The 16,113-nt window shown below is 48.2% G+C and overlaps 3 protein-coding genes across 3 annotated transcripts; 1 reads left to right on the top strand and 2 right to left on the bottom strand.

The window, feature by feature from the left end:
• Window positions 1-8,920: 8,920 nt before the first annotated feature.
• Window positions 8,921-11,067, bottom strand: LOC117896171 (ubiquitin-conjugating enzyme E2 J2). The gene is made up of 4 exons (XM_034804252.1): window positions 10,568-11,067; window positions 10,037-10,387; window positions 9,902-9,972; window positions 8,921-9,835 (listed from the first exon to the last, which is right to left on the bottom strand). Exons 2-4 carry the CDS (start codon window positions 10,335-10,337, stop codon window positions 9,350-9,352), a joined length of 858 nt encoding a protein of 285 aa, XP_034660143.1. The 5' UTR covers window positions 10,338-10,387; window positions 10,568-11,067; the 3' UTR covers window positions 8,921-9,349.
• Window positions 11,068-12,051: 984 nt separating this feature from the next.
• On the top strand, window positions 12,052-13,140 carry LOC117896172 (pyrroline-5-carboxylate reductase 1, mitochondrial). Its single transcript, XM_034804253.1, has 3 exons — window positions 12,052-12,198; window positions 12,253-12,918; window positions 12,994-13,140. Exons 1-3 carry the CDS (start codon window positions 12,120-12,122, stop codon window positions 13,068-13,070), a joined length of 822 nt encoding a protein of 273 aa, XP_034660144.1. The 5' UTR covers window positions 12,052-12,119; the 3' UTR covers window positions 13,071-13,140.
• Window positions 13,070-15,894, bottom strand: LOC117896169 (nucleolar protein 14 homolog). The gene is given in 4 exon segments (XM_034804251.1): window positions 13,070-13,258; window positions 13,324-14,754; window positions 14,756-15,254; window positions 15,314-15,894. Coding segments are annotated over 4 exon segments (2,535 nt in total). The 5' UTR covers window positions 15,816-15,894; the 3' UTR covers window positions 13,070-13,155.
• Between the last annotated feature and the right edge of the window lie 219 nt (window positions 15,895-16,113).

Genomic DNA, 16,113 nt, shown 5'->3' with positions numbered 1-16,113 from the left:
TAGAGATTTCCATTTGGGTATGGAACCTCTTGTTCCCATGGGAGCTCACATGAAACAAGTAAGCAAAAAAAAGAAGTGTGCTGACCATGTCTTCAATCAGCAGAGCAGCGCAGAGGCAGAGCAGTAGCAGCAGCGGCGGAAGAGGCTGAGGCAGCGACCCGACGTTTTGCACTAAATTGAAATACTTTTTACGACTTCCGGTGTTTTGCTGAGCTGCAAACAGTTTTTTGTGTCGTGTCGTGTGTGCTTCATGACAAATAACTGCTTATGTATGTACTTCTTCCCTCACTGACACACACACACAGACACAAACACAGAGAGAGAGACTTTTGACCCGGCGCTCTGGGCCACAGCAACAATGTGTCTTCGTTTCCGTCATGGCTGCCATTTCCGGCTAGCGAATTTCAGTTGAGCTTCAAGCGCCCCACCCCGGAACGTTTATTAAAAAAAAGAGCAGATGGGAAAGGGAAAGCAGGCTGAATATAACGCCATGCCATGCCGTGCCGTGCCATGCCGTGCCTTGTGGGGAACATGTGGGGAACTATCAGTCTGTTGTCGTTGCTCATGTGTATTCATGTCTCTGTGTCTGTGTGCGTGTGTGTAGCAGTGTGTGAGAGAGTAAATTGATTGAAATGACCAGCGGCGGATGTGCTCGGAGCTCTGGCGCCCAGCGGAAGGAAGGGCCAACAACTTCGGCTTCAGCCTCTGCCCTGCTGCCTCTTGTATCTTGTATCTTGTTTCTTCTGCCTTTGTGCCCCTGTGCCTTGTAGCTCTTTAGCTCATTTTCAGTCGGCTTTTATTTTCATTTGTCAGCCAGTTTATTGCCTTTGCTCGACCCAGCCCTGCCCGAATCTGTGTTGATTTTCTCTACGCTTTGTCGGCATTTTCTTGAGGCTCAACGTATATATTTTGCTACTCTTTTCTCTTTGCTGTTTCTATTCCTTATTTTCTTTTTGTTACTGGGCCTAAACGTAGCTGTCCAATTTTCATGATTGCCATTGATGTGTGTGTGTGTGTGGGCCTTTAGTTGTTGTTTTCCTCTTGTTGTTTTTCTGTTTCCGGTTGCCTGGTAACTGCCATCATTATCATCATCCACTGGACAATGGCTGTGCAGGGGGACAGGCTCGGACTTAGCCGACTTTCGACTGCTTAATTTGTTTGGAATTTATGCGCTTTGATTGTTCTGTAGTTGCGGATTTGTTACTTAGGATTTTGTTCGCAAAAATTAATTAACTTTTGCTGTTTCGGTTCGTTGTCGATTTATGCTAACTGCCCCTCCCAAGCTCAGCAGAGCTCAGCTCAATTAGGCACTACGGCCACGCCCCCGCAGTTACTGGAGATGGGCGGTGGAACTGTGTTTTATGGATAAACAAGAAAATAAACAAAAATAATGCCAAAACTTTATCGTTGCTGCAGAGGCGGAAAACTCAATTGAAAAGTTTGCTGTTCATTTCCGGGTCCGAGTGCTGGCTCCACAGAGAGAGAGGGAGAGAGTGGCAGAGGGGGGATGCTGGCGCGGGTTCAGGCGGAAGCTCCAGCCGATGCCAATGCCATTGCCGGAAACGGGAGGTGTCGACCGACAGGGAAATGCATTTGAATCTAATATGGCGTTCAGTTTTCCGCTTGCAAAGTTCAGAGCGCATCGGGGACACTTTCCACTACACGAGTCTATGTCCATGTCCTCTGGTCTACATCCTCGTTTGTGTCCGCCGCTGCTGTTCCCAGCTGCGCATAAATTAACTTTGTCCCTTTTTATGCGCTTTAAATGCAGAGTTTTTTTGTTCGTCTGCGTATCTCCCACAACGGACATCGTTGACGTCAGTTAGCTCGTTGCCGGCGCTTTGTTAATTCAAAAAGTTTTAATAATTTTACTTTTCAACAAGGGGCTGCTGTGCTCGTGTGCAACAAGTGGCGTGTAGCCAGCCAGTCTCTGGCTCCAACTCCAACTCCATCTCCTGCCCCCCGCTTTGGCGTTGTTTTGCATATTTTAGTGCGGGGCTCAGCTTGTCTGCGACTTCTGTGGGAGTATCTATTAAAGTTGTCGTATCGCAAAGAGGAAAACTTTGCCAACTCGAAAGTAAACAGAAGAGGAAAGTGTAACCCAGGGATCTGGCTTTAACCTTAAAGCTGTCTCTCTCTCTCTTTCTATGCTCTCTCTGATCCATCAGTAAATGAAAACACTTGACAAATGCGCTACTACTGACAGGCTGATCCATAAATGCCAGCCACTGACCACATGAACGGCTACCCTCCTCGCCCTCTCGCCCACTGACCACTCAAGTTAATTCCAGACGAAGGCCTTCCACACACATGAGCCGACATAAAAACGACAATGAAGCACTTGAGAGGGGACGCTCAGGCGGGAAGAAGGAACAAAAGTCAGGGGCTGGAACTGAAACTGAATGTGGATGTGGCAGTGGCAGTGGCAGTGGAAATGTAGCATCTGTTCGCCGGAAGTGGCTGCCACTTGAACATGTAAGTGTCGCGTGTTGTACTCATGCTCGTTGCTGCCTCGGTTGCTGTTGCTCTTGCCACTTTTTATTGTGCTCATAATTTGTTAGAGTTAGAGCAGCAGCAACATGACAGTGACAGAAGGAGCCAACACACACAACCCACACACATCCACGGCTGGTTGCTGTTTTCGAAACTCTAGCCAACATCGTTCGTGACCTAATTGGCACTCGTTTGGGCCGTGCTGTACAATCAGACATTGATTAGTTGATCCAGCAAGCAGCCACCAATCCAGTGCAGAGCGCAACTCAATCAGCAATTAGTCGGCTCGCAAATCCAAAGTTCATAATTCAAAATTGGCACACCCAAAAATACACGCAAATGCATCCGCACTAATGGATATTTATGGCGCTGTGGTTGAGTGCTTCGCTGACTCTTTCCCGTGGCCAGTTCGCTGGAAAGTCATAGAACATTTCGCAATTTTACAAGGGCAGCCATTCCCCAGCACGGGAGTACAACGCTGATGCTGATGCTGATGATGATGATGGAGTGGACAATGCAGTCCATAAAGCACATCGTGTGCCCATAGATTAGCCTCCAAGTGCACGAGTTCCGGCAGCAAACGAGCGCTCCAGATCGTTGACAAGCTGAATTAGGGGGCTACAGTTGGGGCCACAGTGCACACAATTGTCCAGGCGAGGTAAAGTGTTGTGCCCCTACAACTCTGCTGCTACATATGTATGTACATATGTGCACATGTACAGCTTTCGCTTAAGCTTATTCCATTATCATTAATCGATTTATGCTAATTTTCGACCATAAAACATAATTTTACACACCCTTTTGCCTGCGCAAAATAAGGGCAGCATTCGCATTGTATTGTTGATTGAACCATAAGCCTAAACATAATTTGCAGAATTTATTGGCCAGTGCTGTCATGGCTAAAAGTTAGCTTAGAGAACTCTGAATAAAATATGAACAAAATGTATTTGCTGCTGCATTTTTAATGCTTTTAAATTTAGACTTTCTCTTGCTCTATTTGAATTCCCACGGGCCATGAATTTCTACTCACATCCGATCAAAAACGTTGCAATTCCCTTGCTAAATATAATATGGTTTGATACAGATTTCTTTCCTTTTTTGTTGAGTGTTGTATTGCTTACTTTTCTGCCAATTTGTAAAAATGTAACCATAATCGTAGCTATTTTTCTAGCAACCCAAACTGACATCTCTGTTTAGATGTTTTTTTCGCTCCAGTTTCTCTTCGCTCCCCCATAATCCTTTGCACGCAGCTGATGGCCATTTGTTTATGCATTGATAAAAGGCGAATGCCAGCACACACTCACACAACACACTCCTCGGTTGTTGCTATTTTTGCGTGGCCTTTGCATATTAAGCTTATGTTTTATCGTTTATGGCGCACACTGACGACACACGCGCATAAACGTATATTGCCCACATAATTTAACAAACATTTTCATTTATATGCGTGTCGTCTCACTTTGGCCATGTGTCTGCGTCTGCATCTGTATCCGTATCCGTATCCGGCTGGTTCTGTGCCTGTGCGAAACATTTATTGCCACAGACTGGTCAAGGAGCCAGCAGCCAGTAGCCAGTAGCCAGCAGCCATGTGGCTTGGGTCTCAGTCCCTCCTGCAAATGTATAAGAGGGAAAACATGCCCACCAATGAGGCGTACTTAATGATTATTGCATTTGTTATTTTTATTTATTTATATTTATTTATCTCTCGCACTGGCCCCCGGCACTCGCTTTGTTTTTTGCCATTACTTTTATGGACCAAATGGAGTCCAAGTACATGGCCGGACTTCCCCCGTATTTGTCTTTTCCTTTATTTTTGGTGGAGGTCAGGCGCATATTTTGCCGGGCTCTAAGCGGCTTAGCTTAGCCAGTGCCGCGGGTGCCTCGGGCCTACCAAGCATCGACATTTATGGCTGTCTACTAATGTTGTGTAACCATTTTGTTGGGCATTTAAGCTGCTCCGCCATGGATTGTCGGGGGACTGGATTGAATTGGATTGGATTCCTTGTGCTGGCCGAACAATGAACTCCACAGATACGTACTCGCATTAGCCCTGCTGACTGACCTCTTTACGTACTGTACGAGCAGCTTCCAGCTTATAAATGCTTCGAACAAATGAGCAAAAATTGCACACAAAATGGCTGAGCTTCCGACTGAGCATCGAAAGGATATTGCGGGGATATGGCGGTGACAGCTGGCACTGGCCAAACATGTCGCCATCTTGGTGGGCACTCAAAATAAATTTCAACAAAAAGAAAAGCACAGCAAAGCAGGGCAGAGCCACCGAGTTATCTGAGTCATATTTGGGGGGGTCCCAGCACAACTTTGCTGCTGCTCCCAGGAGCACCCACCGCACACCGCACGCCACACACATGCCAAGCCAGGATGACATGGACATACGAGCGTAAGGAGTGCACAAGTGCAGTCGCAGTCGCAGTCGTTGCTCTTCATATAAAATTTCAGTTTGGAGTTTGGTCTCCTTTCGGTTGTGGCTTTTTACTTCTCCTCTGCACTCTGCGCACTCGGAATATCATTTAATGTTGCATTTGCTGTGTCTGTACGTTTCTTTTGTGCAACCGAAATTGGCTTAAACTGTTGCAAGTTCATAAAACAAACAACTAAATTTGAAAAGTTGCAAGTGGCAGCCACAGCCACACCCACACCCACAGCCGCAGTCGCAGTCTCCCAGCAAACTTTCCCATTGCCGACAATGATGTGGCCTGAACTTGAAATTTACGTTATTTGAATTATCAACTTCAACTCCAACTTCGACTTCGCCAGCGCTGTGGCGACGTCTGGCCAAAAACTTTCATAACAAAATGCAATTTTTCGCTGACTTCCAAGGAGTTTTTCCAGTCTCCTTCTGGTCTGCTCTTTGGGGAAGACTTGAAGCAAGCTGCTGCTGGGCATATTTCTTTTCAGGAATATTCTTTACATACCTGTTACTCAGGGTCTAAGAAAAGTGTCTTTGTTTGTGGATAAAAAAAGATGGAAGAAACTTTATACAGTCCTTTGCTTGGTGCCTCGTTCGTTTACAATCTTTTCGTAGCTCCCATAGAAGCGATCAGTGCCAGCATCCACAGAGTTAGCTTTCAAATCTGCCTACACCCTAGGGTAAAAACTTTCTTCAACCTGCTGCGACTGCTTTGCGGTTACAAATTCTTAAAGAAAACTCGCTCAAATCTGCTTCAACTACTTACATCCCATTGTTGGCGATTTGTGGCACAAAGTATGCCGTAATTCGGTAAAACAAAACACAGCACCAAGTCATGCCAAGGCTCCAGCTTCCAATCATGGCAGCGTCATGTGTGCAATTTCGGCTTAAGATGACCCAACAAAGTAGCCGCAAAATATACTTTTGTGTGTGGTGTGCCGGCTGTGTGCTAAGCGGTTTAAATGTGAAACATTGTGGGCAGCCGAGCTTCAATTATTGGATTTTGCTCGTACTAAGACTGAGGGTAAGGCTAAATTATGGCCAACTGCACGAGATCAAAGCCGCTTAGCAGGCGTGAGCTAAACAGAAATTATTACTTAAAGGTTTAATTAGATTAGAGAACAGAGAGAAAGTTGTGAAGGGATGGCTTTAGAGTAGTATAGTAGTATTTATTGGATATAATAAGTTGAAAAATATATGTAGAGTGAATTAATTGTGAAATAGGTTTTCTTCGACGCGTGCTGTCTTGATCGCTTCCACTTCAAAAGAGAACTATCGCCTCGGTTGATATCGATGTCTTTCGAGCTATCGTGCGTATAACAGCCCCCACAGAGTTAACAGCTCATGTTGACTAACAGCTCTTCACAGTCGGCCTTTCCTGAAAAATCACAGCGTCCTCGCGGGATTCGCCTTCCGTGTCGTCATCTTCATCTGGTTCATCAGGTGGGAGTTCGCACCAGCGTTTCATCCTGTCAGATGAATACACCGACTTATAGTGCCTCTGCTTTCGTTGGGCATAAGGGATATCTTCTACCAGATATCGGTCGTTTGGCAGCACTTTGTTGACAATAAATGGACCTTTATAGCGAGGCTCCAATTTGCGTGACGTTCCCGTGCTAAACGGCTCATTCTCGACTAATACAAGATCATCAAGGGTATATACAGTTGGCTTGGAATGTCTGGCATCGTAACGTTTCTTCGCAGCAGCCCTATGATCGTTGACTGTAGTGGCAGCGTCTGCTCGTAGCTTCTCCAACTCGTCCAGATTGCGCTTGAGCAGTTTGATGCGGCTATTCAGCTTATCCATTTGCTCCTTGTGCTGGTCGACATGTCTCCGCTCGTCTTCGATGTTCATCGTCAGCTCCTTGATCTTCTTGTCCATGTTGCGGTTGGCCTTCTGCTGCAGCAGCCGCTCCTTGCCCTCGTTCTCCAGCTGCTCCTCCAGATTGGCGATCTTGGCCTCGAGTGTGGCGATGGTGGCCTTCACCTTGGTGCGCTGTGCCGTTTCGATCTCGGCCAGCTTGGCCTTCAGCTCCTTGTTCTGGCGCTCGAGCAGAGCGCGTCCATTCTCGCTCTTCTGCGAGTTGGACTTCTCGTTGGCTAGCTCCGTGGTCAGCTGCTCGATCTGCATGTAAATTTTTCTGGTGAATAGCTTGTCTTGATTCGATGCTCCCAAACGCATCATATTTGCCGGTTGGCACTTCTCATTGTTTGCCTGAAACTTATTGCATTTGGCCCAACGCGACTTCTTCTTCTCTTGTGGGCATGAATTAGCGAAGTGCCCCAATTCTCCACAATTGTAGCACTTTTGAGCCTCCTTTGGCTTTGTTGTCTTTACATCGTAGTCCTGTTTTGGCTCCAAGTTGCTGCCTTTTGTTAAGAACTCCTTTTTGTTTATGACTGGCCGACCTCTATTTACAAAATACGACTCGGCTGCATCACGAAACTGCTTCATTGAAGAAAACTGAATTGCCGCAATACTATTTTGCAACTCTCGATGCTGTAGACCTGATCTCACATATCGTATAACAGCTGCTTCACTAAGCTTGTACCGCACGCCAAGGGCGGACATCCGGAAACAATACTCCTTCACTGTCTCCTTCGCTCGTCTGGTTGCATTAGCCATATTGAAGTGCACTTCAGCTTCGTCTGGGTTAGATCCGAACTCTTCTAGTATAGCTGTAGCGAAGTTGCTCCATGTGGTGTGTAGAACCGGCGACGAGTCGAGCCACATCTTAGCGGGACCCTTTGAGCCGCGTATAAATTGCGAGTAAGAGAAATTTCGTCCCATTGGTACGCATCAACTACCTTGTTGACACGATCGATGAACTGGTCCACGGAGATGGCGTTATCGTCGCTGGGGTCATAGTCCGGTAAGGTATTCGCAATTTCCTTGACCGACGCTTGCCTTACGTTGTTGGTAGCCTGTCTACCCGGGTTAATGTCGTGGGACACACCTTCGATATTTTCTTCTCTGATCTGCTGCTGCTGTTTTGTTGTTGCTCCTAATGCTGTTGCTTCTGCGTTTTTCCTTTGCATGATGACCAACTGAACCATCATATTCTTCAGCTCTGTCATTTCATTCTGCATTTGTGAAATCGTCGCCGCTTGTGACGTCAGCGTCTCCTCCTCATATGGACTACTGATTCCAGCTGCTTGTGGCATCTCTACGTCTTCGGATTTCTCAAAATCAATTAGTCGTTGTACTAATTCGGCTCTAGAGCCCGACACTGCCAAGTTCCTCTCTCGTACCAGGAACCGTAACTGGTCCACCTTAAGTTCTGCTATTTTGACCATTTTCGTTAATATGATCGTCTCTCCTTATCAATGATTTTGTCTGCTTGTAACCTGCACGCACAAGCAATCCTGTTAGCATGTGTGCAAGCGAGACAACTGATATGTTTGTATTTCACCACGTTGTGCAATTTCCCAACGACGCTACATATACACACAAGCCCTTTGTATGTATGACTGTATAATACCAGGCTCACACAGATTCCTGGCGCAATTTCTTGAGACTCTTTCTTTCCAGGTCCACTAAAGTTCCTGATCGCTGAACATTGAATCCGTCTGCCACGTAGAAAAGGAACACCTCCGTAATTTGCAATTTTCTTTGTCACATAGACCTTAGGGAACACATCCCATTGCAAACTTCCCACGCCGACGATTCTTGCTGCTTTTCTTGAGTTTCTCTTAAAATTTTACACTCTGCACATAACAACTCTACTAATCCCACTTCTGAACTGTGAAGGGATGGCTTTAGAGTAGTATAGTAGTATTTATTGGATATAATAAGTTGAAAAATATATGTAGAGTGAATTAATTGTGAAATAGGTTTTCTTCGACGCGTGCTGTCTTGATCGCTTCCACTTCAAAAGAGAACTATCGCCTCGGTTGATATCGATGTCTTTCGAGCTATCGTGCGTATAACAGCCCCCACAGAGTTAACAGCTCATGTTGACTAACAGCTCTTCACAAAGTGGATAAGTTGGTTAATTTGTACACGGGCTAATGCTATGTAGCCGGCTCTTATTTATTCATTTACAAACATATTCTCCTGGCTTTCATTTATGTTGCATTAAACTATAATTTAATAGTACTGAATACATAACAAAAACAATTTATAGACTTGTATAAATTGAGTTTAAAAGGTGTTTTTTTATGTTATTATTTGTTATTGCCAATAGTTTCAGACCAACAGCGATTAGGGGGCGGGGTATGGTATCGTGTGGGGGGTCGGTAAGCAGCGTCGGTAAATACTTCTGAAGCGGTACTGAATTTCACGAAGACTACTTGTAGAGTAATTCTAGATTAAATATGCACACGGCATAAATAAATGTGTAATCTATAATTCACACGTGAAATATACATAGATTAGGGGGCTGTGTGTGTGTGTGTTTGTGTGTGTGTGGGGGGTAGTTAATTCTATTCCTGATTCAGGTTTTTGATCACGTAATTAACAATTAGGGCAAATATCGCAAAGCAGATGACAATCACCAGGTTCGAATAGACCGACTGCCAATTTAGATAGGAATTACGTGGGCTGTCCAGCAATGCGCCTGGCCTTCCGTTGGCCAATTCAGTGGCAGGGGCATTGGTGCCATCGATGCCGTCTGCAGCATCCTGCAAGTAGCCCGCACCGGCAGGCTGATTTGGATCGGCGAGGTCGGCTCCTCCGTTGGCAATGCCATTGGCGCGGTTCGATGCGTCCGATGTGGATGCGGTGCCAGCAGCAGCAGCCGCTGTTGCCGCCTGGCTGCCCTGCAGGCGTTGCTTTATCTCCTCGACAATGTCGGGAAAGAGCTCACAGAAATTTGTGTTGCGGAGGTTAAATGCGAGCGACTTTTGAGCAAGCACTTGCTTGGCATAGTTCGATGACTCAATGGAACCCAAAGTGGGTGTGCTTTCCAGCTGTAGAACATGGAAATAATGGAGTGGTTAAGGCTACTAATGAGACGTTGCATTCCACACACTCACCATAAAGCTCAACAGACCAGTCAGAATGGTGCCCACACACCATGTGGGGTTCCAGGTGTCCGGATGAAAGTCTGCGAGGAGGAAAAATCATGCTTAAATGAATCCATGCTCAATCTTTGTTTACTTTTAGCTTACCTGATATGCTCAAGCACAGTCTAGTGTTTGTCTTGAAGCGTCCATTTGGTGTGGTCATGTAGATCGATGGCGGCTTGAAGGGAAATTCACGGGGAAACAGCAATGTGCCGTGGTAGTAGCCGCCGTAGTACGGCGAGTCCTCGGGCCCCTTGACACAGTAATGCCACTCCAGTATGTTGTTGGGCAGCGGCTCGGCTGTGATGTACGGCAAGGGGTCGCGCTTCAAGCGCATATAATCCTGTTTCATGCGCGACACCGCTGTGGGCTGTTTTCGTCCGCCTGGCGTCGACGACGAAGTCATGTTGCTGTCTAAATAATTTGTAAGAGTATTCGAATATTCCTGAAATGAAACTGATGCGTCGAACACAAATTTAGAGTTGTCAAACAGACAAGCAAAGGCAAACTTTATGCCAGGCGAGTAGATAAGAGCCAACTGAGACCGGAACATACACGTGGCCCCCTTCCTCGCCAACAAAATTTGCCATTGAATCGCATCGAATGCAGTTAGTATTATACAATATGCGTTCTTACCCTCCTCCTGCAGCCTACAGCCTACGACGGCAGAGCTGCCCACTCCAGTGCTCGAGTAATGGGGCTCGTCAGGGGGCTTCTGCGGATCTGTTTACTGTTCCGCCGTGCATGCAGTCCACTACGACGCTCGTCCCGTCCCGCTGGGGCTTGCCTTGTTGATGTCAGTGTTGCCGTCGCGATCTCGGTGCTGGAAAATGCGATTCTCTGTTGTTGTTGCTGCCGTGCGCCTCTGTTTTGTTGCTAATTGCAAAGAATTACAGCTGCTGCTGCCTCAGCGAAAATGTGTGTGTGAGAAAACAGCACACACACACACACGGGGGCCGTAAATTAAGAGGCTGAATTTTAGTTCTCAAGCGGCCTGCAACTGCGCAGCCGTCTCTTAGTTAGTTTATGATGCCAGATACTGCTTTGTTTGTATGTGTTTTTCGATTTTGAGCGCTTTTAGGTCATTAATTTCTATTATTTTTGTTATAAAAAATTTCTCCTGACGTGCTATTGGTGTGACCGTGGATTTATCGATAAGATATTCCGACGGACCCTCAGAAATATACCGAAATATATACCTCACATTTTAAAAATATACCGTGGTCCTAAATCATATTCCTCGATTTTGCTGTTCTATTTTATATTACTAGCTTGCAAAAACTTTTAACCCTGAAAAAATAATTTAATCCGATTGAAGAATAAATTTTTCTTTTTTTAAATACTCATTTTTCTTGGAGTGTATACCTTATGACCTTATATTTAAAAATTTGGATATGAATTTCTCAAATGATGGTCAGGGAAACTCACTCCTGTGTCTAAACGGGCAGGGAAATTCTCTGCTGTCATACGCACTCCCGTACTCAGAAATATCGATTTAACGATTAATATATTTAACGCTGTCACAGCAGAAAGCGCCTTTATTTGAAATCATTTATTTCCTTTGTTCTTCTTTTATTATAAAACAACAAGTTTTTCAATATCCTAGTTCGTCCACAAAAGATTGTAAAGAATTTTTCTTTTTGCTATTGCAAATGTATCCTTTATTTTATCTTAAATAATTTCTTTAAATCGGATAATTTCAAATTGTACAGTGTTGGGAAGCACGTGCTGTATACATTTTCGTCTAGTACCGGTTGGGCTATAGCACTTTGCGGTAATTGGCGGTTAATGTTTGAAAATGAACAGAATTTATTTAATTTTAGAATGCCCCCCAATTAGAGCGCAAAACATCTGTTAATAGAATGGGAACTGCCTTCGTCACACTAGCAAACGGGTGAAAGACGCTCGTCTAATCTCTGGCAGTTGGTCTTTCAGCTGATAAAAGGCTGAACACACACACACGCATATATGGGGGGGGGGAGGGGCACACACTCAAACCCCCCGATAAGGCGGCGATCCAATGATTTGTTGTTTGCACTTCCAGAGGGTGGAATGTGGAATGGGGGTAGCTGATTGCCTTATCAATCCCCCAACGACTTGTTTTTGTTAACGCCTCAGGGGCAACGGCGCTCTCAGTTGCTGCTCCAAAGGCGCAAAGTGCAGTCCATCCGAGATTTTAGTTCTGAAAATGGCAACGATCGGCAAAATCGGATTCCTCGGCGGCGGCAACATGGCAAAGGCACTGGCCAAGGGTTTTCTCTCTGCAGGTGAGGAATTTCATCACTGCCCGCGACTTTTGCATCAATTCTGCTCCTCCGCAGGTCTGGCCAAGCCCAGCGGCATGATTGCCAGCGTGCATCCCGCGGACAAGATCTCGCTGCAGGGCTTCGAGTCGCTGGGCGTGGAAACTGTCGTGCAGAATGCGCCCGTGGTGGAGCAAGCGGAGGTTGTCTTTGTCTCCGTCAAGCCGCAGGTGGTGCCCGCTGTGCTGCAGGAAATAAAGTCCCTCAGCGCCGGCAAACTCTTCCTCTCCGTTGCCATGGGCATCACGCTGCAGACCATCGAGTCGAGTCTCTCCCCGCAGTCTCGTGTCATCCGCGTCATGCCCAACATTCCAGCTGTCGTGCGCTCTGGCTGCTCCGTGTACGTGCGCGGCAGTCAGGCCAGCGATGCCGATGCGCAGCTCACGCAGCGTCTCCTCGAATCGGTGGGCACCTGCGAGCCCGTGGCCGAGTCCCAGCTGGACACGGTCACAGCGTTGAGTGGCAGCGGTCCCGCTTATGTGTTTGTCATGATCGAGGCGCTGGCCGATGGCGCCGTGCACATGGGCATGCCGCGAGATCTCGCCTATCGTTTGGCCGCGCAGACAGTCCTCGGTGCGGGGCACATGGTGCGCGACAGCGGCATGCATCCCGGGCAGCTGAAGGACAGCGTCACCAGCCCCGGGGGCTCAACGGCAGCAGCGCTCAGACAGCTCGAGCTATCGGGTAAGTGTCCAAGTGACGTCGGTCTGCCGCTTATCGCTGAGGCAAAGCTCAACCATGTCTCTGTCGTTTTTTTAGGTTTCCGCGCGGCGGTTGCGGGCGCCGTGGAGCAGGCGACGCTGCGCTGCAGACAGATCTCCGGACAGCAGACGTAGATTTGATTTCATTTTGTTTATATATTATTTATAGGCTAATATAAAATTTCGCATTGATTCTGTACAACAATTGAAGGTCGCTCCGCTACTTTTTGCGCTTCTTCGAGCGTGCCAGCTCGTTGAGCTCGCCCTGCTGCATGGAGGCCTCCTGGTAGATGCGCTTGACCTTCTCGTGCCGCTCCTTGTCGCTGTGGAAGGCAAAGAGAAATGATTACAGAAACTGCAGCGAAGGGGAGAAACTTTCTCTACAAACCTTTGCAGCTGCTGCTTGAGCTTGAGCTCCTGCACGAACGCCGTGTCGCGGCGTATCTCCCTGATGGCGCCCTTCTTCTCCCGCTTGATCTTGTGCAGCAGCTTGGCGCGCTCCTCCTTCTCCTTGGACATCTTGGGGCGCCGCTTGTCATCGTAGACCGTCTCGAAGCGGGGTTCCAGCAACCGCAGCGCCTTGGGCTTGCGCTCTGCCAGCGCCACGGGCTTCATTTGCTGCTCCGCCAGCTGCTGCACGAGCTGCGTGGCCTCCCTGTGATGCTGCTGCACATGCTCGGGGTATGGCTTGAGGCGCAGGCGGGCGAGCAGGGGAAGGAATGGGCTGGCCAGGTAGCAGGCGCCCGTGTGCTCCCCCACCAGCTGCAGCGCCTCGCGGATCAGGCACAGCGTCGTGTCCAGAGCGCGCACCCTGAAGTCCAGCGTGAGTGTGTGATTGACCAGATCGGCGGCCTGCAGCTTCTGCTGCTCCAGCGACTTGCTCTCCGGCGTGGCGGCTATGGCCAGCAGCTTGCTGAAGGGTCCATCCAGCTCGAAGGGCGGCGCTACCTCCAGCTTGTCCGCGTCCCGCTTGGCTATGGAGATGTAGAGGATGCCCTCGAGGAAGTTGAAAACGGAGGGCAGAAAACGCTTCGATTGGGAGCCAAATTCCAGGGCAATGGCCACGACGAACAGGCCCATGGCAATGTCCTGCCGCGTGCGCACCCGCGCCCTGGACAGAATGTGCTCCATGAAGACGTACGTGGGCGTGGCCACGGGATGCCGAAAGTCCGACGTGGAGTACACATTCGAGACGAGCTTGAAGTAGATGAGCGTGTCCAGCGTGGGGTAGGTCTTGGGGTTCTTCTGGTACTCCCCGAACTTCTCCTTGAGCACGTCCAGCAGGGCGCTGGACATGCGCTCGGGATTCAGCTGCGTGAGGCTCTGCAGGTGTGGCATGAGGTGGGAGAGCAGCTGGAAGTTCCCGCGTATGTCCTGCTCGCTGGCATCCTCAAACAGATCCTTGACGTACTGCAGCAGAAAGCAGTAGAGCTTCACCACATGCTCCCGGTTCACGCCATCCAGCTTGGGGTCATTGCACTTGATGATGCGCTCCACAATGGTGGCCTGTTGGACAGCGGCATGACTGGAGAGCAGCTCCGTGAAGTCCTCGTAGGTTTTGGGCATCTTAATGGTGAAGGGTATGCTGGCATCCAGCGTCGTCGTCGCTTGGGGCCGCTCCTTTTTGGGTTTCTTTCTGCTGGGCTGCTCCGTCTCGGACTCCGCCTCAGACTCATTTAGATCGCTGTAGTTCTCCGCCTCAGACTCTTCGCTGTCGTCCTCGGACTCATCCTCTTCCTCACCATCCTCCTCCTCCGCCTCGTCCCCGCTGTCTTCCTTTGCTTCCGCCTTGCTTGCCAGATGCGTGCCCAAATTCCCCCAAATCGTACGCCAATGTGTCGTCATCCTCCTCCCCGCCGGCCACAAAGTAGCCATCGTCCAAGTCATCCGCTGAGCGATGCTTGGGCTTTGCATTCTCCGCCTCATCGTCCTCACCCTCCGCTCGCATGCGACGCAAACGCTCGTTCTCCAGTCGCTCCAAACGCTCCGCCTCCTGCTTGGCCAGCTCCACGGGATTGATCAGCTTATCCGTAACGCTGCCTCGCGGCTCGAAGATCATTTCCTTGAGCAGCTTGTCGTAGGCATCTGCCGGTGGCTTTGCCTCCTGCTCATCCTTCGTGGCCTTGGCCACCAGCGGCAGCAGCAGCTTGTAGTTGGCATCCAGCTTCTCCGTGAGATCGTACACCTCATTCTTCTCCTTGTCAATCTCGTTTTTGCGACGCTTTTGCTCCGCAATCATCTCATCGATGGCCGCCTGACGATCCTGGGGGCTCGTCTCATTCTCATCGCCACCGAAATGTGCAGCAGACGTAAAGTCAGCTAAGGGGCAAGAGGATTCAGTGAGAAATTTCAACCACAACGGATCTGGTCCCACTTACCATCCAGAGCCTCATCGTCCAGCTCCTCATCGTCGGAACGCTCGTCGCGATATTGCTCAATCTCCTCCAGCGTCTGTCCCCTGTGCGTCAGCAGCTCGTCATCGTTGAGATTGAACTTTTGCGCCTTCTGGGTCGTGCGCACTTGTGACATCTTCTCGGCCAGGTAGCGAGCATTCATCACGGACTCCGTCAGCTGGTCACCGCTCAGGTGCCTGCCAATTCGGTTATCCTTGAATTTGTTCGTTTTGTGCTTCACTGCAAACTGTTGGCCCAGTGTCTGTGTGCGCTTCTGCAGCGCCTTGGAGCGTGCCACGCCGGGCATACCCCTGTCATGCTTGCAAATGCGTCCCAAGATCTTGAATTTCTCCTTGTTCACGTGCACATCGAAAGGGTTCTGCCGCTTCGCCGACTGCGCTGTGGCATTGTCGAAGGGATTGGTGGACTTGACCGTCTTTTTTGCATACACCGCATCCGAGTTGGCCTTTTTGTTCTTCGCACCCATTTTTATTTATGGTTTTTAGAGGAATTTCATTTGGAAAACAGAAAAACAAGCGGCAGTCACACGTGCAGCCCGGAGTTATCGATAAGCAATACCATCTGACTCTCAAAAATATACTTAAATATACCGTCAATGATAGTTATCATTTTAAAAATGTAATTATCAAAATAAAAATTAAGTTTTCAATGTAATTATAATTGTAAATAGTTTATATTATAATATTTTAATTTTTAATTTATATCGATATACTTTTTTGTGCATTTTCCAGCACTCAATCGATGTCTGAACGTGTACAGGCCGC

The sequence above is a fragment of the Drosophila subobscura genome, chromosome O (genome assembly GCF_008121235.1).
Source record: "Drosophila subobscura isolate 14011-0131.10 chromosome O, UCBerk_Dsub_1.0, whole genome shotgun sequence".
Lineage (NCBI taxonomy): Eukaryota > Metazoa > Arthropoda > Insecta > Diptera > Drosophilidae > Drosophila > Drosophila subobscura.
Note: the sequence above shows the minus strand (reverse complement) of the source record. Positions and strands in the feature narration are given on the sequence as shown.